Source organism: Hippopotamus amphibius, chromosome 1 (genome assembly GCF_030028045.1).
Source record: "Hippopotamus amphibius kiboko isolate mHipAmp2 chromosome 1, mHipAmp2.hap2, whole genome shotgun sequence".
NCBI classification, from domain to species: domain Eukaryota; kingdom Metazoa; phylum Chordata; class Mammalia; order Artiodactyla; family Hippopotamidae; genus Hippopotamus; species Hippopotamus amphibius.
In genome coordinates, this window is record NC_080186.1 from 186,394,712 (window position 1) to 186,416,868 (window position 22,157).

The following is a 22,157-nucleotide window of genomic DNA, read 5'->3' on the forward strand; positions in this document are numbered from 1 at the left end:
CCCTAACCTCTTCCCTATTTTCACCTGATTTCAGGTCATGGCTGGATAGAACAAAGGAGGAAAGTGTCACAAAAGAAAAGGGATCTCTATTCCCTAAAAGCTCTTTCATCCTAAATGAAAGTCAACTCAAAGTGACTTTAAAAAAATTATCAGATCATATAAATAAAAGGTTCAGGATTAAATCCAGCTCTGGAATTGCCTGGGGGGGGGGGGGGTCACTTTATAAACTGCCTCAGTTTCAACAGGTTTCCTATAGCAGGGATTTCCTACAGCCTTGACTTGAATTAAGGCTATGAATTTTCCTGTCAAGTTTTCTAAGTATACAATTTGTCATATTCCCTAGTTTTGATAGGTAGGGGTTTCATTTTTATCAATTTATTAATGTTAATATTTATTAATGCTAATTTTTGAAATATTTTATTAATATTCTTCAGTATGTAATATTTGATTTCTTTTGGATCAAAGAGAGTTTGGGGGATGGATGTTTAAAAAATTTTTTCAAGTAGTTGGGGAAATTTTTGCATGCTTTTATTTTGCTTTTTATTTCTAGATTTGTCTCCTGGCAGAAATAGTGGATATATTATTTCTGTGTTTTCAAATTTTTTGTTTTTTTTCTTGAAAATTCCTTTTTTAGATATGTTAATATATTCAGTCTGATTACAGTCAGGGATTGGCAGGGAAGCTATTTTTCCTCTCTAGGGTGACTTTCTATAGCTGGTCAAATACATTATATATCTCTTTTATACTTGAACTTTAGCTGGAAAACTAATTTCCGTCTATTCCACCTATTCCAAACTATCTGGATAGGGGACCTGTCTGTTACCCTATATACTACAATTCTCTTGTGAGTATAATAATAATAGGGCATACCTTATGAGGTTGTTATCAGGATTAAATGCGTTAACACACGTTAAATGCTTAACACTGTGCCTGCTCCATGGTCCTCAATAATAGTTTCAGATAATATTATTTTATTTTTTTCTGAACTCGTAGTTTTGCTTTTAGTAGCATTCCACTTTGATAAGACACGGAGTGGTTCTGAATTAGCCCAAATTCTTTCTAACCAAGAGAAATACAGCAACAAAGGAAGAGCAAAGGGTAAAGAAACAAAAAACCTCCCTACAGGTGTAAGTGTGATGTGTGACCTTATGCAGCAACTCCTTTCAAAAAAAAAAAAAGAAAAAGCCAAGCTGATTTTGTTTTAAGCATATTCTACCAGATTCTGTGACAGAATATGCAAAGCTACTGAGCAATGTACCCATAGCTCAATCCTAATAATGAGAGATACTTATTTTCTACTTTTCTGAAATGGGTACTCTGTGGATTTGTTCCTCTCCACCATTTAACTTTGTAAAGGGATTAGGCCTTTCATTTCTGGTCCCCCCTGCTGTGCACAGGCAGCTGCCTGACAGAGAGCTTGTGAAACACATAATGAGTTTCATCGGGGTTAAGAGCCCTGTGGGAAGACATTCTGGAACCTTTTTGAAACATTGAAAATGTTGATGTGGGCCGAGCGATGGGATTCAGAAAGTCCTGCTTGAGCAGTGGAGGAGCTGAGGGTGCGGGGCGTGGAGACTAATATCACCCTGTTTGGTCCTGAGGGATGGCTGGTTAGCCAAAGACGGGTAAGATTCCTCAGAGGAGGAACAACCTAAGACAGGCACAGCCGCAGAGGGGCCAACAGGGGTGGTGCATAGAGCCTTCCTAATATCACCGTGTTTGGCCCTGGAGGATGACTGGTTAGCCAAAGACGGGTAAGATTCCTCAAGGGAGGAACAACCTAAGACAGGCACAGTCGCAGAGGGGCCAACACGGGTGGGGCACAGACCCCCAATATCTGAGAGAGGTCTCCTGCCCCCAGGGCTGCTTTGCTCTCCACGCCCAGCTCAAACCCATGCCACGCCCAGCTCAAATCCACACCCAGCTCAAATCCACACCCAGCTCAAATCCACACCCTGCTCAAATCAGGACCCAGGAGGCAAACAAAGATCATTGCCCCCAGTCATGTGAGGCCTTTGATTGTTTATGGGATTAACCTGGGAGTGTTAGACCCTTAGGCTATGCCGAGAACTCAATAAAAGCAACGTGGGATCAATCAGCAAGGCTCTTGATCCTAGAGGTCTTGAGTCCCCTGGTCCCATCTTTCTCTTCAGTCTGTGTCTGTGTCTTCTTCAAGCTTGCGGCACCCGTCACTCACCTCGAGTCGCCGAGTTGATCCCGGCAAAGCCCCAGTTTTAGAGTCCAGCAGACCTGGACAAAATTCCAGTTCGGCTACTCAAAAATTATGTAATCTACCTTAACGATCTACGCCTGGAGCTCCATTCGCTGGCTACTTATTATTGGCCAGTTATTGTGGATCTTCTTTGCATGTACAACTTGAGACAGTCATGGAAAAGTGCTTTGGTTAGAGTTTTACATACTTTATATCTCATTGACTCCACAGAGCCTCCCAAGGTAGGTGTGTTTTACATACGAATATATGTAAGAGGATAATGGAAAAGTAATCACCAAATTATTCCTTTTATATATAAAGAATGAGGTAAGATTTTAAAAATCTGCCAATAATAATTAGCAAGTGCTGTTTGGTGATTCTTTTAGTGATGCTAATTAAAACTTTTATGAAGTATTATTTATTCTCCATGCAAGTCTATCAAAGATGACTAATGGCGTAGCACTGCATTCCTTCCTACTCGTGGTTCTCAAACTACATGTGCTAGTTAATGTAATTTACAAACACCTGATTTTTAGTATTTGGATTTGCCAAATATCCTATCAGATGGGTGACTTCACAGACGTGGACAGAAACGATACTCACCTTCAAATACACGAAAACCAGAACCCTTCATGAGGCTGCTAAAGCCACCTGCAAACCCCAGGTCCTCTGAACTCCCGTCCCTGAGGATAAACATTTGCCGAAAGATCAATCAACACTGTGGCAGTGACTGTGTTTACGTGCTTTCTCGTAGAGTACGCTCAGCTCTGAGTCACGTGAGAGCTCAGGAAGCCGAAGAGGGGGTCATCCTCGCACGGGGCGCACTTTCTTCTCTAACTTCTTAATTGGTTTCTGGCCTTGGGAGCGGCAGCAAGCCGCGCGAAACTACGTCTTCGGAGCGAATTTAAGCCAGCCTTACCCCTCACCGTCGCCATTCACTCCGTCTCTCCGTTCCAATTCTCCCAGCTGGATTTACCAGCACGCGAAATTCTTTCAGAATTAATTGGCCCAGGATACCCTGCCGGAGTCAAACACCCAGACGACCCCCATGCAGGTGGCCCGGATCCGGCCAACTCACGACCCACGCGGAATCATTCCATCTCCCGACGACCAATCAGCACTCCGCACGCTGCCGCGCCAGCCAATCCCTGCAAGCACACGTTGCTTCGGCTAACTTTTGCCGCTGGGCCCCCGGAGCCCTGTGTTTAAGTCGGGGGCGTGGTTGGGGGTTCGGCCCGCCTTGCCCGGAAGGCTTGATGCCTTCCAACTGGCTGCAACGCGCAGTGGATTGGCGCCCATTGGCTGCTGCCGCCGGTGGCCTCGTCGGGCGGGGAAGCCGAGAGCGCTGTAGCGAGTCAGTGGTTCAGAAAGCTGAGTCTGTCGGCTACCCGGCGCGCCTGATCTCGGTATCCTCGCTTCGCCTCAAGTAGCCGTGAGTAGAAGCACGGAGGTGAGGCCGTCTGGAGGCGGGGGCGACGAGGGGCATCTTCCCGGAGCTGCTCGGGGCAGTGGGCGAGGGAAGCCGCCGTGGAGGTCCAGGATGGCGGAACCGGCGTCCGGGCGGGTGTGGACTTCACAGGTCAGAGGAAACTGAGAGAAAGGGTGGCTCTGGGAGGATCCCAGGGCTTGCCCCTTCCCTCCTTTACCCAGTTCGCTAGCGTTAGGACGCCGATTAGGCCTCAGTTACTTCATCTGTTCAATGGGGAAGGGGCAGCAATAACCTCGCTTCAGGGGGCCTTGCGAAGAGTAGCTGAGATCCCATTCCGTGAGGGGCACAGTGCTGCCTGAATCTTAGTAGGTGCACAGACACAGAGGGGCCAGTTCCCTCACACCAGGCTTTGACGGAGATATGCTGTTAAGAGGCAGTGTTTTCCGAGAGCTTCCTATCTTCCAAGTTCTGTACTAGATGCATTAACTCTTGCAGTTCCTCACTAAGTTAATATTGCTCTTATCCCTAATTTACAACTAAGAAAGATTACCTGAGATTTTTTAGGTTCAAGAGCCAAGACAAAATACGACAAATTCAACATGATGTCAGATTTTTAATGTAGTCTCTTCCAGCCTGTGATTAGCTTCCAGTGTTTTACAAAATAAACCTTTAGTCTCTGAAGGCAGAGGTCCTGGGTTGGAATTCTAGCTCCATCACTTATTGGCTGTGTGATCTTAGACAAGTGCCTTAATCTCCGCGGTGATACTTCCCCTTTCTGTAAAAGAGAGACAATAATAAGGTCAGCTCTCCAGGTTGTTTATGAGGATTAAATGAAATAATACAATTTAAAGTGGCCAGGAAGACTGATCACGCAGTAAATGAGCAATAAATGTTAGCGATTACTATTTTTTTAAGTAAAGGATTAGAGCATTAGGAGCTTGAACATTAACTTGACCTCAAACTTAAAGCTGTGACATTATTAGAATTTAATATTGTCTTAAGTGTTTGAAAGTCTCATTCGTGTCGTAAAGCTTGTCCTAAAATAAGCCACAGTGAGCACTGAATCAGAGGAGGGTCAGTCACATTGCAGAAGAAGGCTTTCCCTGTTGCATTCCTGCTACAGTCTCAAAAATGAGAAACTACCATACTTGACTAATTGGGAAAGCTAAATTACTAACTCAAAATTGACTGGAAATTAAGCTTATGCTGAAATTTTTATGTTAGGTAGAAAATGTGATTTAATTTACAAGGCCTTGGTTTGCACATCTTGGGGAACAACTGTGGCATCTTAATTTGAAGCTGTTAACATAAATGAAACCTGTATCAATCAGGTAATGGAAGGTAAAACGATTCTGAGTTTCTTTAATAAGTGAATTCTGACTTAATCATACTACATAAGTACAGATTTTTATGGCTTTCACTTTTTATTAGAGATTAAAATGTTTATGTTCCATATTTAATTAAAACCTATGGCCATTTCATTGACATTTGACAGAAATTGAAATTGTATTGGTCAACGACTGTGGTGCTGCTAGATGGCCTCAAGAAAATTTTTAACCTATGAAGGCCGCCCACTCTATGATGCCAGCCACTATCTACACTAGCGATCACTTTAAAAATGTAAACACAGAAAATGTGAACAAAAAGATTAGTTTAGAGTCAGGAAAAAATAAAGGTGGACATTACTCAGCACTTGGCTATAGAATTGTCAAGAGTATATAACCTTTTATATGTAGCTGTTAGATTCTGATACAGTTAAGTGGTACCTGTATTCCCTGACATCTGACGTGTAGGTGTTGGAGAGTTTCCTGCTGTAAGGTCAAGAAGGAAAATAAAAGTAAGAGGATGTTCAGAATGGTATTTAAAACATTTCCTGACATTCTCCACAGATAGAGATTGTCATAGGGCATATCGCATTACTTTCTTTTCAATTAATGTGAGTCCCCAGTATATTGAGAACACCATGACCTTGATAACCCCAATATTGTTCCCCCACCCCTACCCCACCTTGGTTCTTGAGAGATTCTCTGTCTTGCCTGTTCAAACATAGGTTATCAGTTTAGAAAGTGACTTATTCCCTTTTGGACTTAATCTCCTTTTTAATTAATAAATTTTTGGCAGCATTGGGTTTTCTTTGCTGTGCACCGGCTTTCTTTACTTGTTGCAAGTGGGGGCTACTCTTGTGGTGCGTGGGCTTCTCATTGCCGTGGCTTCTCTTGTTGCAGAGCACCAGCTCTAGGTGTGCAGGCTTCAGTAGTTGTGGCACGTGGGCTCAGTAGTTGTGGCTTGCATGCTCTAGAGCGCAGGCTCAGCAGTTGTGGTGCTTGGGCTTAGTTGCTGTGCAGCTTGTGGGATCTTCCTGGACCAGGGATCAAACCCATGTCCCCTGCATTGGCAGGCAGATTCTTAACCACTGTACCATCAGGGAAGTCCCTGGACTTAATCTTGATGAAAAAAAAAAATCATGCAAGGGTTAACTGCCTGGTTAAATACTTCATTTGGCTAAAAGAGAGATTTCCAAGTTTATACTTACTTTGTTTTCTTCCTTTCCTACCTCCTACTCCATCATCCCTAAAGAGGCTCATTAATAGGAGTTTTTAACATTGGAGGGGGAGCTAACATAGTCTTAAGAGGGGTCCAGGAAAGAAGAGGGGTCCAGGAAAGAAGAGTAGAAATTAGGCAGTAAGCTTGGCCAAAGTATAAAAGAGCCTATAAGCCATATTACAGAGTTTGGACTTTATACTAACAAGTAGGAGTGAAAGATAACTAAGGTAAACACCTTAAATATTCAGATTCTCATCATTATAGGCAGTTTTTTATTGCTTATTTTTTGTGTGCTAGATTTACATAAAGATAATATTGTCTGTGCTAACAGTAGCTTTCCATTTCAACTTTGGTTTCTATCAAAGAGTTTTGAAAATACTCTTATCTGCCAGCCACAGGAACCTGGCAGGAGACCTTTGGATTTAAAGAATATTGTTTAATCATAATGATCCCAGTAACAGATAATTTTCTTTTGCAAGTCCTCTCTAAGAACTTGTGTTTGTATATAACATACCCTTAAATAAGGTCATTGTACTAGCTATCACGTTGGCAGTCTCTTGAGTGGAAACAGGATCTATTCCTGATGGGCAGACTTTTTAAATGAGTTCATCCACTTTTAATCTATGGGTAGGATCTATAATTATTAAATATGTTGCATCATTTTCATAGATCCAAAATTCTGTGTTACTAAATTTTCTATATGTACTTTCCCATGTTTCTGAAGGGATATGCCACCCCAAAATATGCCACTTCAGAATAAAGGTTACTTTGAGCTGAAGGCAATTAAGAAGCAGCAAATACAGAAAGAACTATTTTTCCTTCCACTATCTGCCTAAAAGTGGGACATAAATTTCCTTTTGGGAAGGTCTTCCCTCTCCTATCCTATACGAGGAGAGTAACTGCTATCACTAGAAATAGAAAGCTGGCACTGAGATGGTATACACAAACAAATTTTACTAAAATAGCCTTTATCTTTTATTAGTTTATTCCCATATATTTATCTTGCCATAATTTACTATCTCTAGAAGCTCAAACCCCTTTTCCCTTGTCCTGTCATTTCTCTGGTTTATCACCCTTTAAGATGGTGTATAAGCCCTGGGTACAATTTCTTCTCTGGAACTCTGGTTTGTTTCTATGAAAGCCTCTTTGCACACAAAAATTAAATATTGATATCAAGTAAACTTTGCCCTTTTTTCTGTTAATCTATCGTTTGTCAGTTTAATTTGCAGGCCTCAGGGACAGAACATAAGAGAATAGAGGAAAACTTTTTTTTTTTCATCCCCGCACTTCTGTATCATTCATAATGGCTCTTATGCTCTGCTTTGTATTATTGAAATATTGACTATAGCACTGACTTATTTTGTCACTTTAGTTTTTAGATTAGTGGTTGTCACTCCTGACTGGATAACAGAATGATCAGTGAGGCTTTTTAAAGGACCTAGATTTCTGGGGCCTGTTCCATAACAGACCACTGAATCTTGCTGTGGGCCATAAAATCTAATATCCAAAACCAGTGTCACAGAAAACCAGAGGCAGACAGACATTAAAGTGGTAAAGGCAAATCTTATTCAATAACTATTGCAGTAGTGGAAAAGGAACTTTGGTATTGAACTAGGCTTCATTCTGAATACAACAAGGGCAAGTGGGGATGTATAGCCAAGGAGCAAGGTGGGTGTCAGTGAGTGAAAAATTACTAAGGGAACATTAGAGTAAGGGGGATTCGCCTTAAACCAGCTTAACAGGATTCTTGGTGAAGGCAGGCCAGGGTGATAAGATTGAGGGTGGGATAAGGAAATTTGAGGGTAGGAGATTTTCACTAAACTGACTCAGCAGGATTCTTGCTAAAACTGGACTAAGGGGTCCAAGGACAAGCCCAAGGGCTAGGCCTAGTCACAAAGAGGACTCATAGGCGCCTAAGGAGAGAGTCCTTGTCAACATTAACAACTATTACAAATTATAACAAGGTGATTCTGATGTATGCATTTGTAGTGAGAATTGCATCATATTCCCACAGAGGTTTGAGCCTTGATATTTCATTTAGATCTTTTCTTGATCTCCTTTTTAGTAGTAACTTCATGATTCTGTAAATGGACAGCTTTCTCCCAAAGCCTTTTCTTCTTTAGCCTTTTACTGGAGAGTACCATGGCACCAAAAGGAGAGAAGTTAAGACCAAATAATTCATGTTTTGAAGCAAACACACTTCAACAAATATTAAGGGCCTAGTGTGTACAAGGCAGTATTGTAGTTGGTGGGGATATAGTAGCTAAAAAAGGCAGACATGGGTCAGCCCCTCTATTAGTTGGGGATGTAGTAATCAAAGAATAGAATATCAATAAATAAATTAATTTCACATAGTTAATTTCACATATGAAGAAAATAAAAGAAGGGTATAATAGTGATTTGGGGAAGGTTGGATTAAGGACAGGAGGTGTAAAGTGAAATTATTATTGCAGTTTGTTGTTAGTCATGCTCAGATTTGGGATCTAGTAACATAGGCAGAGAAATAATAGCAAGTACAAAGTCCAAAGTCAGTGACAAGCTTGACGTATTTAAGGGATAGAAAGAAAACCTGAAGGAGAAGAGCATTGTAGGCAATGGTATGTGATGAATCTCCTAATACTTATTAAGGGTGATTCCGTGGCTTTTGATGTTGAACAACTGGCTCAATTATCATCTTAATGGTAAAGTTATTAAGATGAGGAAAACAGGCAAGGAAGACTAAAGGAAGCTTGAGGAAGCAAGAGATGCCCCTTAGGCGTGAAGCTCTAAGTAGGCTTCTGGATCTGGGATTTTGGATGTGTGTGTATGTGTGTGTATGTGTGTGTGTGTGTGTGTGTGTCTGTGTGTGTGTGTCTGTCTGTCTGTCTGTCTCTCCTTTTTTCCCTCCCCTCCACTTCTGTCCACCTGGGCCTTTCCATACATCAGCCTCAGGATAACCAGATTCCTCGTATGCCTAGATGTTGATAAAAAGCTCCCAGAGCGATTATTCGTAGACATACAGAGGGTGCATGGACTTTTCTAACCTAGCTGAGGAGGTCACGCAGCATCACAGACTCCACCTCTCTTTTTTTTTCATTGTAAATGCTTTGTTGCTTTTTATTTATTTTTTTTTCACTTTATTTTTTATTTTTTTATTGGAGTATAGTTGTTTTACAATGTTGTATTAGTTTCTGCTGTTCAGCAAAGTGAATCAGCTGCACATATACCTATATCCCCTCTTTTTTGGATTTCCTCCCCATTTAGGTAACCACAGAGCACTGAGCAGAGTTATCTGTGCTATGCAGTCAGTTCTTATCTACTTTATACATTGTAGTGTGTATATGTCCATCCCTCTTGATGGGAAGTGTGCCAAAAAATTTGCAGCAATGTTTTAAAATGATCACATTATAGAATCCCTAATTGTATTGTTATTACTTTGTTTTTTTTAATTAGAGTATAGTTACTTTACTGTGTTGTGTTAGTTTCTGCTGTACAATGAAGTGAATCAGCTATATGTATACATATATCCCCTCCCTCTTGGACCTCCCTCCCAACCCCCATCCCACCCCTCTAGGTCATCACAAAGCAGTAAGCTGAGCTCTCTGTGCTATACAGCAGGTTCCCCCAGCTATCTGTTTTACACATGGTCCTGTATATACGTCAAACGTAATCTCCCAATTCATCCCACCCTCCTCTTCCCCCACTGTGTCCACACGTCCATTCTCTACGTCTGTGTCTCTATTTCTGCCCTGCAAATAGGTTCATCTGTACCATTTTTTAGATTCCACATACATGCATTAATACATGATATATGTTTTTCTCTTTCTGACTTCACTCTGTATGACAGACTCTAAGTCCATCCACATCTCTATGAATGACCTGATTTCATTCCTTTTTACGGCTAATATTCCATTGTATATATGTACCACATCTTCTTTATCCATTCATTTGTTGATAGACATTTAGGTTGTTTCCATGTCCTGGCTATTGTAAATAGTGCTGCAGTGAACATTGGGGTACATGTGACTTTTTGAATTATGATTTTCTCAGGGTATATGCCCAGTAGTGGGATTGCTGGGTCATAAGGTAGCTCTACTTTTAGTTTTTTAAGGACGCTCCATACTTTTCTCCACAGTGGCTGTATCAATTTACATTCCCACCAACAGTGCAAGAGGGTTCCCTTTTCTCCACACCCTCTCCGGCATTTATTGTTTGTAGATTTTTTGATGGTGGCCATTCTGACCGATGTGAGGTGATACCTCATTGTAGTTTTAGTTTGCATTTCTCTAATAGTTAGTGATGTTGAGCCTCTTTTCATGTGCTTTTTGACCATCTGTATGTCTTCTTTGGAGAAATGTCTATTTAGGTCTTCTGCCCATTTTTGGATTGGTTTGTTTTTTGATATTGAGCTGCATGAGCTGTTTATACAAATATATTTTGGAGTAAGTTTATTATCTTTCAAGGTTAGTAATCATTTCCCTTTTAAAGTGTTGTTTAATAATAGCTTATCTTTGGAATTATTAATGGTATAGTACTTTCCTCTTTATATAGTTAAAATTATTGTATTAAAATTATAAACCACTTATTTATGCTGTACTGGTTCTGAGGTCTTTGTATCACCTCTTTCATTACACAGATACCTCACTGAATCCTATGACACTTCATCAAATGAAATAAAATATTGAAGGCAGTAGAGTTCTTCAAACTTTTGAAATTCTTCAGAGGTCTCTAGTCCTATCCTTAAAGGATGTAAGAGGAGGTTTCCAATTGTGGTTGTCATTTCTTTGCTAGGATGACTCCTATATCTGTTGGATGGTAAGATGAAAATTTTCAATGGCTGAATCTCTAAGGACTTTTAAGAGTTTGTGCCTTGTGTATTATTTTTGTATTTTTTTTTCTTTAAGTTATCTGGAATTTTATAATATATTCCTTTTGGTTAGGTTTTATTAGAAAGGGAAATAGGATTGTATTTTTTTATTTGAGTGATTTTAGTAACTCAAGATATGTGATTCTTCTCCCTATGTGTTCCACATCTTGGAAGCTTTTTAGAAAAAAACCTATGCCCAGATCTTACCCTTAGGGATTCTGATTAGTTGATTTGGGGTGGGGTCCAGGTATAGGTATCTCTTACAACTCCCCAGGTGATTCTTTTATGAAGCCAGGTTTGAGACCACTGGTCTACTGCATCTATCTAACTCTGGTATTTGCTGATGATAATCTTAGTCTCTGTAACAGGGAAAACAAATGGAAGGCCTGCCTGATGCAGCTGTTTTGGCGACCAGGCTTAAAAACACTCTCATCCAGTACCACAGCCTTGAAGATGATAAGTGGAGAGTTGCTAAGAAAATGGTAAATTAATTAAATTTCTTATATTTGGGTGTATATCTTTTGTCTGATGAGTTGGTGGATAACTTTCAAAATGTTATGGAATAATATGGACCATACTTTAGATGAATGTGCAGGATAGATAAATGTGCTAATAAAGTTCGTGGTTTACTATCTCACAAAGGAAGAAACATAGTAATCTTTCAGTGCTTTCATTAGTTCTTCGGATATTGGACACAAGAGTAGACTCATGGCAACAAGATCATAAAGAGCAGCCTCAAGTCAATAAATAAAATATGTCATTGTCATTGTCAGTTTAAGGAAGTATAGTAATTGATAGTTTGAAATTGTTTCAGATATTTTAACAAGCCAGTGAGGATGGCCATTTACTATTTTTTTTTTTTTTACCGATATGACTTGCCCAAACCATCACGTAGCTAAGTGTTGACAGAGCCAACCCTAGAACCTAGCATTCTTCCAGTTAAGTCCTCTAGCTATCTGATATTCAGAATTTCTTGGAAAATGATCTGGAAAAAAATATAGGGACCGATTTGAATTGTTTGATTTTAAAAAGAGATGTGAGGAAGTTCAGAATGAAGTATTTAACATTTCCATTATCTTAGTCTACCTGTGTCAGTAGTGGTAAGAAGATGAGATTGGAATGATGCAGACAATAATGGCCAATGAGATAGTGCCATCACTGAATCTTCACCGTGTGTGTGTGTCATTAAGCTACTGAAAAACCTTTTGTAGGGGTTTGTAATTTAAGTAAGACGTGTGCTATTTTAGAATACAGAAGAAATTCAGATAGGGATTATTTTATGGTATAAATTACTTTTGTATATTTCTTTGAATATTTACTTATGTTTTATTTTCATGCAAAAGCTAAATCTAATGCTGTGGACTTTATGAAATGGTCAGTTTTATATCCAGGTTTTCACCTATGTAATTATCACTATACACTGTTTTTATTTTTATAGAAAGATGTAACAATTTGGAGGAAGCCTTCAGAAGAATTTAATGGCTATCTGTAAGTAAATTCTTGTAGTTTTATGTAGCTTTTAAGACTGCTAAACTTTAAATACATACACAAAAACACACATGATCAAAACTAAATGATCATTGCCAGTAAAGTTGGACTTTTGGTTTTAAGATTTTAAACTTTTTGAGAAGCAAATCATGTTATGAATTCAAAGCCTTTAAAATGTCCACCACCCTAGTGGTGCAGTAGTTAAGAATCCACCTGCTAACACAGGGAACACAGGTTTGATCCCTGGTCCTGGAAGATCCCACATGCTGCAGAGCAACTAAGCTGGTGTGCTACAACTACTGAGCCTGTGCTCTAGAACCTGTGTGCCACAACTATTGAGCTGCATGTCATAAGTATGGAAGCTAGCACACCTATAGCTCACGCTCTGCAATGAGAGAAGCCACCACAATGAGAAGCATGCACACTGCAAATGAAGAGTAGCCCCCACTTGCTGCAACTAGAGAAAGTCCGTGTGCAGCACGAAGACCCAACATAGCCAATAAATAAATTAATTAATTAAAATAAAATAAAATGCATCTTTTAAAAAAAGTCCACATCCCTAGTGGACAGAGTTGGTTGTGAGGGGATCATAAATAATGATATCAAATGGCTGATAAAATCTTAATTTCTTACTATGGTGTGTAAGACCCTTCTAATATTCTTTCTGCATTTATTCAGGACTGCAGCATATTTTATTCTAAGAATTTATCTTGAAGAAATCATCGGAAAATTAATAGTTACTTAAATACTTGTCTCTTCCATCACAGCATACTTAAAATATTAAAAATTATAGACAACTTGAGTAATCAATAGTTGGGGGATGATTAAATTATAAAATGTGCTATTTTCGTCTCAAAATCCATATTTTCAGATATTATTTAAAAACATAATAAAATGCTCAAAATATAATGAAAAGTGAATAAAGCAGAATACTGAACTCTATGTAGCACAATCATGGGTTGACTTTAAATATTTTCTTTTACGTATTTAAATGTTTTTATTTAACACAAAATATATACCTCTAGATGGTAGTTTTATATGTGATTGTTATTTCTGTTTTTTGGTTTTTGCATATAGTTGAACATGAATTATACCTTTAACCAGTAAAAACATATTGTTTTTTAAAGCCGGTGGAGATAGTTTCCATGTGAAATTGGAGTGGGATATTTATATCCTTGAGACTGGGCACTTTTTAAAAGGAAACTGTTGACTGTACTTACTATATACAGAATATTTTGAGGTGTATTACCAAAGATAGTGTTTCCAGGAAGATAAGCTGTACAGTATTTATGAGAAGGACTGAGAAACTGGAGTTGGGTTAAACATTGTAAGCAAGTGTGGAAGTTAATTGTTTAGATCAGTAATTCCTGGTGGGGGTTGGAAAAGTATAAAAAGTGCCAAGGGAGCACTATGCTTGGTAATACGGAAAAACTTCATAGAGGAGCTAATGTTTGAGCTGAGTCCTAAAGAACGAATAGGTGTTTCTTAGGGAGTGAAGGATAGATTCATATTCCAGGCAGAGAAAATTGCCTGGTACAATTTACATTTAGTACATTAACACAGATGGGAAACACTTTAAGGAGTTTGTTTAGGGAAGTTGAAGTTGTGTTTGTATAGCTGGAGCATAAAGTAGGGGGGTGGGGAGAGCATGTCTGAAGGACTTTTGCATTCTAAACTAAGGAATTCAGTTTTGCATTTACCCTCTGCTCAACCCCACCCCTACCTCCCAGGTCCTCAGAGGATTTTGCATTTACTCTAATAACAATTGTGAAAGACAGAAATGAGCGTGTAAAGTGTAGAGAAGAGCTTGTATCCTGGGAGTCCATGGCTAGCTTCTTGAAGTATCCCTATGATTGTATACAAAGTTCCATGACAATGTGTATATTCCTGGGAATAGATCTGTGGCTTTTTTCAAATTCTTAGAGTTACATGATCAGAAGAGCTAGAAATTGATGCAGTGTTGACTTGGACACAGAGTTCCCAAACTAAGGACATAGCACAGGAGTTGAAAAGGACAAATAAACTTGAAAGGAATTTATGATAGTGATGGTGGTGGTGGTGGTGGTGGTGATGATAACTAGCATTTATTGAAAACCAGATATTGTTTTCAGCAATTTAGTTTAGAAAGTCATTTTGATAAAACATGGTGGCTTATTAGTTCTGACTGTAGGAATGGGGTTGAGAGAAAAAGGAGAGTCGAAGTTGAATCCCAGATTTCTAATTGGGGTGCCTGAATTAATTTGTATTACCACCCCCTACCCGGAGGTAACTACTGTCTTGAAGTTGTGCGTATTATTTCTATTTCACACTTTGGCTATGTGTGTGTGTGTTTCTTTTAGTAACGTGCTTTAATTTTTTCCTTTCAGTATTATGTTTTCAAGAGTTACCCATGTTGTTACATGTTGATCTGTTCTTTCACTTCTGTATTCATATACCACAATGTGTTTATCTGTGTTTGCAAATGTGCCTGATAAATTTTTAGGTCATTGTCAATTCTTCTCTATAGTAAGCTTCTTGGTACATGTCTCCTTCTACACACATGTATCACTTTCTTGGGTATGTGCCTGTGTGTTAGAGACATACATCATCCCACCTTATTGGACGTTGCCAGATTGTTCTCTGAAGTGGTGATAGCACTTTGAGAGTCCCCATTCCCTTCCATTCAACACTTGTTATTAAGTTTTTAATCCCTGCCAGTCTCAGGGGTATGAGGTGGTATCTTGCTAGAAATTACTTGATTGTGAGTGAAATTGAGCATCTTTTCTAAGTTTATTGGTATTTCAGGTCAGTCTTGTCCTTTGTCCATTTTTTCTTTGGATTGTCTTTTTCTCATTGTTTCATAGGAATTAATTATATATCCTCTATAATAAGTATACATCTGTACATATGTATTGCACTTATCTTCTTCCAGTCTATAGCTAGTTTTTAAAGAATTACTTATTTTGTCACTTGTGGTATGCAAGTTTTAAATTTTAACCATCTTGTGTTTTTGTGTGTTTTATGTATTCAAGTAATCCCTCTGTATCCTGAGGTCACAAAGAGGGTCACTTGTCATATTTTCCTCTAAATTTTAAAATGTTACCTTTTACATAGTGGTATGGAATTATTTTGAATGATGTGAAGTAAGAATTCAGTATTTATTCTCTCTGTTAGGATAACTATTAAATCCAAACACCATTTATGAAATAGTACATCTTTTTCCTCCAGATGTGTAATGCCACCTTTGAAGTATGTCAAGTTCTGGTATTATTGATGAGTCAATCTTGGGCATTCTGTTCCTGGGTGGCCTATTTTTCTATTCCTAATTAAAAGTTTTTAAAATTCAAGGTAAAAATATGCATATACTAGTAACATGTTAGATCACAGCTGAGAAAAGAACAGCATACAAAATAAATAGAAGCATTACCGTGTTCGACAGACTGTTCTTGGCTGCACCATAACATGAAGGTGCTTTACTGTGTTCATGATAATGCATAAGATAGCCTTCAGATCTCTTATTAGATTTGAGGACCTGTTAGAGTACATTCTGATGAAATAATTGCTAGAACCTAATTTATCAGAAAAGTTGTTGCAATTTACTCTTTTTAAAAAATCTTCATTAAATTTCACTTTTTTTGATGTGAGCTCTGAACTATGAGAGCATGATAAAATTTTTCATTCTAATAGCATTTGACTTTAATATTTTTTTCTCCAGCTTCAAAGCACAAGGTGTTATAGATGATGTTGTCAACAGTGTAATAGACCATATACGTCCAGGTCCCTGTCGCTTGGATTGGGACAGCTTAATGACCTCATTGGATATTTTGGAGCACTTTGAAGAGGTATTTGTTTAGAAACGTTACTTCAGATTTTGTGTGTGTGTGTGTGTGTGAGAGCACGGCATGTGCGTGTGTACATACTTGTATTAATTATATTCATTGCTTTGAGAATAAGTAGTCATGGCAGAGATCTCACAGGAGAATCCTTGTTGCCCTTTAAAAAGCTTGTTTCCTCGTATTAACTAATGAGTGTTAGTCAGAACTGAGTTTGTTTTCTGCAGTTGCTTTAACCCTTGCTGCTTAAGAAAATCATTAGTGTCTTTAATTGTAAAACTTTAGCTGAGGTTCTGAAATCTAAAATTCTGAAAATACCACCATCATATTTAGGTTTCTAAGTAATAGTACGTAGGTTTTCCATTAATATTAAGCCAAAATCAAAGATTAAAAATACCACCTTAGGCATTAGAGAATTATGTAACCAAAGTAGCTTTTTTTCATGGTCTATTTTTATTAATCACTCTTTACCATTCTTTGAATTCCTTTATTGGCACATTTGGTGTTTTAGTCAAAGTATTTGTGGATTTTGTCTTATACACCTACAGTCTACACTACCTGCTTCCACTTTTATCATATAGGATAAGAGATGACTACTGAAATAGAGATTTGCATGCTAGGTAACTTACCTCTGTGTTTTGATTGTATATCCTCTTCATGTCCATATAGTAGCAGTGAGATACAGAATAGAGATCTAAACCTGTCAGAGTCACTGTAAGAAATGTTATTAATATTTATTGTAACATACTTTGAGTATTAATTTTTTTACTAAAGATTAACTTATGATATATGAGTGTATGTATGAGTTTCCTATAGTAATAACAGCCGTTATCTGTTCTCTTTCAGAATTGCTGTGTGATGCGTTATACTACTGCTGGTCAGCTGTGGAATATAATTTCCCCAAGAGAGTTTGTTGACTTCTCCTATACCGTGGGCTATAAAGAAGGGCTTTTATCCTGTGGTAATTGTCTCAAAACCTTTTACTTTCTCTCGATTTGTTTTAAATTTTGAGTTTTCTAGGCTGGATATTTCTTTCTACACAAGTATATTTTAAACTTTCATAGTTATTTTATAATCACTAAACTTTGTTTGCAAATGCTAAACCCTACGGATTACAATAACGATATCAGGAAGTCTTTCTGATGAGTTTTTGTTCCCTGTTACACAGTATCCTTCAGGTCACAGCTAGCAAATATGGAACACATGACTGCCTCTAAGAAAGGGATCTAGTCAATGGATTTCCTTCTAAGTCACTCTCAAGAAACAGCTTCTTAGTCATATACTTAGAAAAAATAGGCTTGGTATGTGTTAGTGTGTGTTAATATTTTTCCTTGATCTATGTAATATTTTTCTTTTCAAAATTAAAGATACTATTAGAAGGCTCCTGCTTTCTAAAATATATCTATAGGTAAATTAATATTTTTGTCTGTACAATATATATTTGAGTTGGCAGTTGTAGGTACACATCTACCTGTTTATTCTTAACTGGTTAGAACCAAAGTTTGATATGGTAGTGCCTGTGGGGAGTAGTGGTGGTACATAGGTTTGATTATTGGTACCTTGAGGCCTGGCTGCTACAGTGAAGATTTGTCATTTCCAAGGAGTTAGCAAGATGACATGATGCTGTTATTCTGAAGGGATTAGAACTTTCCCTGTTACATATCTACCAGCTTCTGTCAGAATCCACTTGGTCATTGTCTTTTTCATTCTTCCATGGTCACCCCTGGGGTTTAATGTTCATCTACGTGGATAAGAAGAAAAATACTCAAATAAGAAATCTGATAATATCTTTTAATGAGAATTTTAATGTCAGTCATTGCTATTAATAGTATTATTTTAAATTGCCTTGTAGGGATAAGTCTTGACTGGAGTGAAAGGAGATCAGAATTTGTTCGTGGATATAACCATCCCTGTGGTTGGTTCTGTGTTCCTCTTAAAGACAGTCCAAACAGGAGTCTTTTGACAGGCTATATTCAGACGGATCTGCGTGGAATGATTCCCCAGTCTGCAGTAGATACAGCCATGGCAAGCACTTTAATCAACTTCTATGGTGATTTACAAAAAGCCTTACAAAAGGCATAATATGTTTAAACTTACAGTATTATATTCTGTGAATCAGCTCTCTCTCATAGCTGCATGGCCTGAAAAATCATCCTTTCCTCTCTCTGCATAGCCTGTAGAAAATTTTGAGATGTTTTTGGTTTATTTTATTCCTAAAGTAAATAGCTATTTAGAGTGGGCATTTCATTTTTCCTAAACAGTTATTTGCACATTGTTTGGTATGGTAGTATGTCTAGGGATGGAAAGTATGAAAGAAATCCACCAAGAAGTAGATATAGTTCTTTAACACAGACTCTTAAGAAATTGAATAGTGCCTCAGTATGAATATTTTGGCTACTTAGGCATTAGAGAAAGCCCAGCTTCATGCTGGTAGGTTAAAATCACCTATTTTAAGAGCTTCATAAACATTCTGTAAAAGTTTTAATTTTTTTGGAAGTTAAATATTAATGGTTTACTTCTGATGTGCTCTATGAGTTTGACAATATCTTGGACTAAAGAAAAAAGCTCTTCTCCATACTTTATAAAGATGAACTTCATTGTCAATTGACTTGTACTACTTTACGTATTGAAAATATCAGAAATAAGGAAAGAATAGATATCATAGTAAAATGCAATTCAGTTTTAATACCTAGATAGCATTATTTTGTAGATATCTTTAAAAATATATTCATGTTTATGTGCTTTTATTTTGGGAGTCTTAAAAGCATGTATGAATGAATAAGACAGTGCAAAAAACTGCCAGGTATGTGCTGGGACACCACATTGATTGGACAATATTCTGGGTTGCGTGAAATGCGTGGCGGAATCTATTACTGACCAACAGAGAATCATCTCTCTAGAAAGTCAAGTTCAATGAATGTTTTGTACATGTTTGAGTTTTGAATGTGTCACTCGACTCATAAAGTATAACTATATAATAAACATTCACAATTGTGATGTAACTTTAGTCTGGAACTATAACAAATGCATTCCTAGATTTATGTAAATGCCTGGATGAGTCATTTTATAATTAGAATGGACTATAATATGTCCCTTGATTCTGTGGCTGCATTAAATGAACTTTCCTAAACGATTTTAACATTCCATTTGGTCTTTGGCTTTTGCACTATCCATCTATTTTACGTCTAAGATGAGAACCTGCAGGAACTCAGTGTGTCGGTGCAGAGTTTTGTTTGTGTTTATATTTGTGTACATGCACACATCTTGAAATCTGTTTCAGCGTTCAGTGGAGTTATTTACGTGTTATTATTACTGTTCCCACTGTTCCATTTTCTCTTCTTTCTTTTTTTTCCTTTGGTTAATATAGGGTAGAGTAAGCTCTGGAAATAGTTTACTAGATAGGCCACAAAAAAGCACAAAAGCATATAGTGGTTCAGTTGCATGAAAGTGTGATCTGTGTTTTACTTTCCTGTGTTTTCCTGAATGTAAAGAAAGCATAAGTCATAGTTCTTCAGACCCATTTCGGTAAAAAGTAGAGCTGACTTATTTTTATTTTTTTCGTATTGGAGATGATATTCAAAAAAATAAAAGGTGGCAGCACCATAGCATGCATAGTGAATAATCTCACAAATTATAGATTGAAAATAATTTGTTTCAAGGTGTGATAGAAGCAGTGCATAAACAATTCTATATTCTTAACTTGAAATTCATTAATCACCAGTATGTTTTTCCAAATTGAGTTGCTGGATTTCTCTGCCATTTTTTTTTCTTGCAATAAGGAGAGAGAACTGAGCAGCTTATCAGTTTCCCATGGAACTTGTTAAATGTTAATTTTGCCTTAATCTATTGTCTTTTCTTTGGTTTTATTAGTGTAGAGTAGGAGATTTCTTATATTCCAGTATTCTGTCTAGCATGGCAAAATACCAGCAGAAGCCCAATTATAGGGTAAGAGTGCAACAGGATGTACAATACTATAAGAGCTATTATTGTCTGAGCTGGGTGCTGCTACAGGCCAATAAAGTGTCCACTCTCAGCTACTCTATGTTCCCTTTGTTTTTTGTAATTTATACCTCCAACTAGTGATTACATAATCTACTGTTGAATGAGGACCCACTTCAGGTAAAAGGACCCTCATGGGAAAACTTTCATTGCAATGTTGAGCCGTATGATGGATTGAAGAATTATATTTGAATTACCTGAAATTTTTATGCAGCTTCTAGATGGCATGTCTTCTGGTCTCTGAAGCCTTCAGTGCTTGTTAAACATGGACTTATTAACATTAGAAATAAATCAGTTAGTAATTGTCAATAAAATAAAAACTATAGCCAAAAATATTTTCTTTTAAAGATAATTAACTTCATAGGGCAGTTGATGAAAGAATATAATCTACCTTGTAGTTATGTGGTTGATTATTTTCTCTAGCTTATAGCTAGTTTGTATTAGAAACACTTGGCATAGTACTGTTTTCAGTACATGATACCTATTTTTTTTAAGGAAATTAGTTTCATACAAGAAAAAAATAAATTTATCATAAGTGATACTTTTGGATGACATGTTAGTTTGTATTGGTAATCCTTGATTAATCCTTGAAGTTTAACATTATACTCAGCAAAAATAATTATGAGAATTTAGTGTTCTGCAGTTATGTATAATATAAACTGCTAGTGTATTAAGTAAGGACAGATTGTTAATGTTAAAAATCTCTTCATTTCACTGTTCATTGAGGTTGGATATATTTGAAAGTGTAGATTTCTATATGTAAAGTTATCGCCAATAAAAAAAGTCCTTTCTTTCCTCCATTTTTCTTTCCTAACTGAAGGACATTTTTATCAACACTCAGGTTGAATTAAATTAACATCTCCAGCTAAAAACTCTGTAATTGAGGTTGCCTGTGGAGAAGATAGGAAAACATTGCATAATTTAAACTCCTAATGCCTATTGAGCTTTTAGGTATGATGTAGATAAAAGCTTTACCTGTTTACTTAAGAGCACACTAGCATCCTTAGAATCAGTTGCTAATCTAGTTTCTTTTAATTAAGTGGATACTGTAGCTCTCCCAACCATATGCATAAAGTAACCCAGGGAAGCTAGGGGACTTGACCAGGTGTCCATTAGACCCTGTATTATATAATTACTTGTGCAGTCTATCTCCCATGCCTTTCTTATTCAACTTCCAGAAGTAGGGGATGGTAGGATCTGAGCTCAGAAGAAACATTAGATTAATCCCAGAGCATAGGATATTGGAATTATAATTTCTGTATTTGTTGTTTCCAAAGATTTTACGTGTATGGTTAAATAAAAATTTCTCTCCGCAATTCAATAAAAGCTATACTATATATAGATTTTATTTTTAAGAAGTTTATATTTCTTTTATGAGCCAATATGTAAAGCTGGAACCTTTATTAAACTGAGCATGCATTAATATAATAAAATATGTTTTTAAATTTTTATGAAATATATCAGAAAAAATATCTAGACACTCTTGTATTGATGGTTGGTATTATCTAAGTTGCTTTAACCTTATCTGAATTTTTTAAAATAAATTTATTTATTTGTTTATTGGCTGCATTGGGTCTTCATTGCTGCACATGGGCTTTCTCTAGTTGTGGTGAGTGGGGGGCTACTCTTCACTGTTGTGCGCGGGCTTCTCATTGTGGTGGCTTTTCTTGTTGCAGAGCACAGGCTCTAGGTGAGTGGGCTTCAGTAGTTGTGGCACATGGGCTCAACAGTTGTGGCTCCTGAGCTCTAGAGTGCAGGCTCAATAGTTGTGGCACACAGGCTTAGTTGCTCCATGGCATGTGGGATCTTCCCGGAGCAGGGTTTGAA

The 22,157-nt window shown here is 37.5% G+C and overlaps 1 protein-coding gene across 1 annotated transcript; it reads left to right on the forward strand.

The window, feature by feature from the left end:
• Nucleotides 1-3,597: 3,597 nt before the first annotated feature.
• Nucleotides 3,598-21,854, forward strand: STARD4 (StAR related lipid transfer domain containing 4). The gene is made up of 6 exons (XM_057737659.1): nt 3,598-3,791; nt 11,400-11,513; nt 12,470-12,519; nt 16,214-16,340; nt 17,178-17,292; nt 18,184-21,854. The coding sequence occupies exons 1-6, from the start codon at nt 3,753-3,755 to the stop codon at nt 18,411-18,413; spliced, it is 675 nt and encodes a 224-aa protein (XP_057593642.1). The 5' UTR covers nt 3,598-3,752; the 3' UTR covers nt 18,414-21,854.
• The last annotated feature ends 303 nt before the right edge of the window (nt 21,855-22,157 follow it).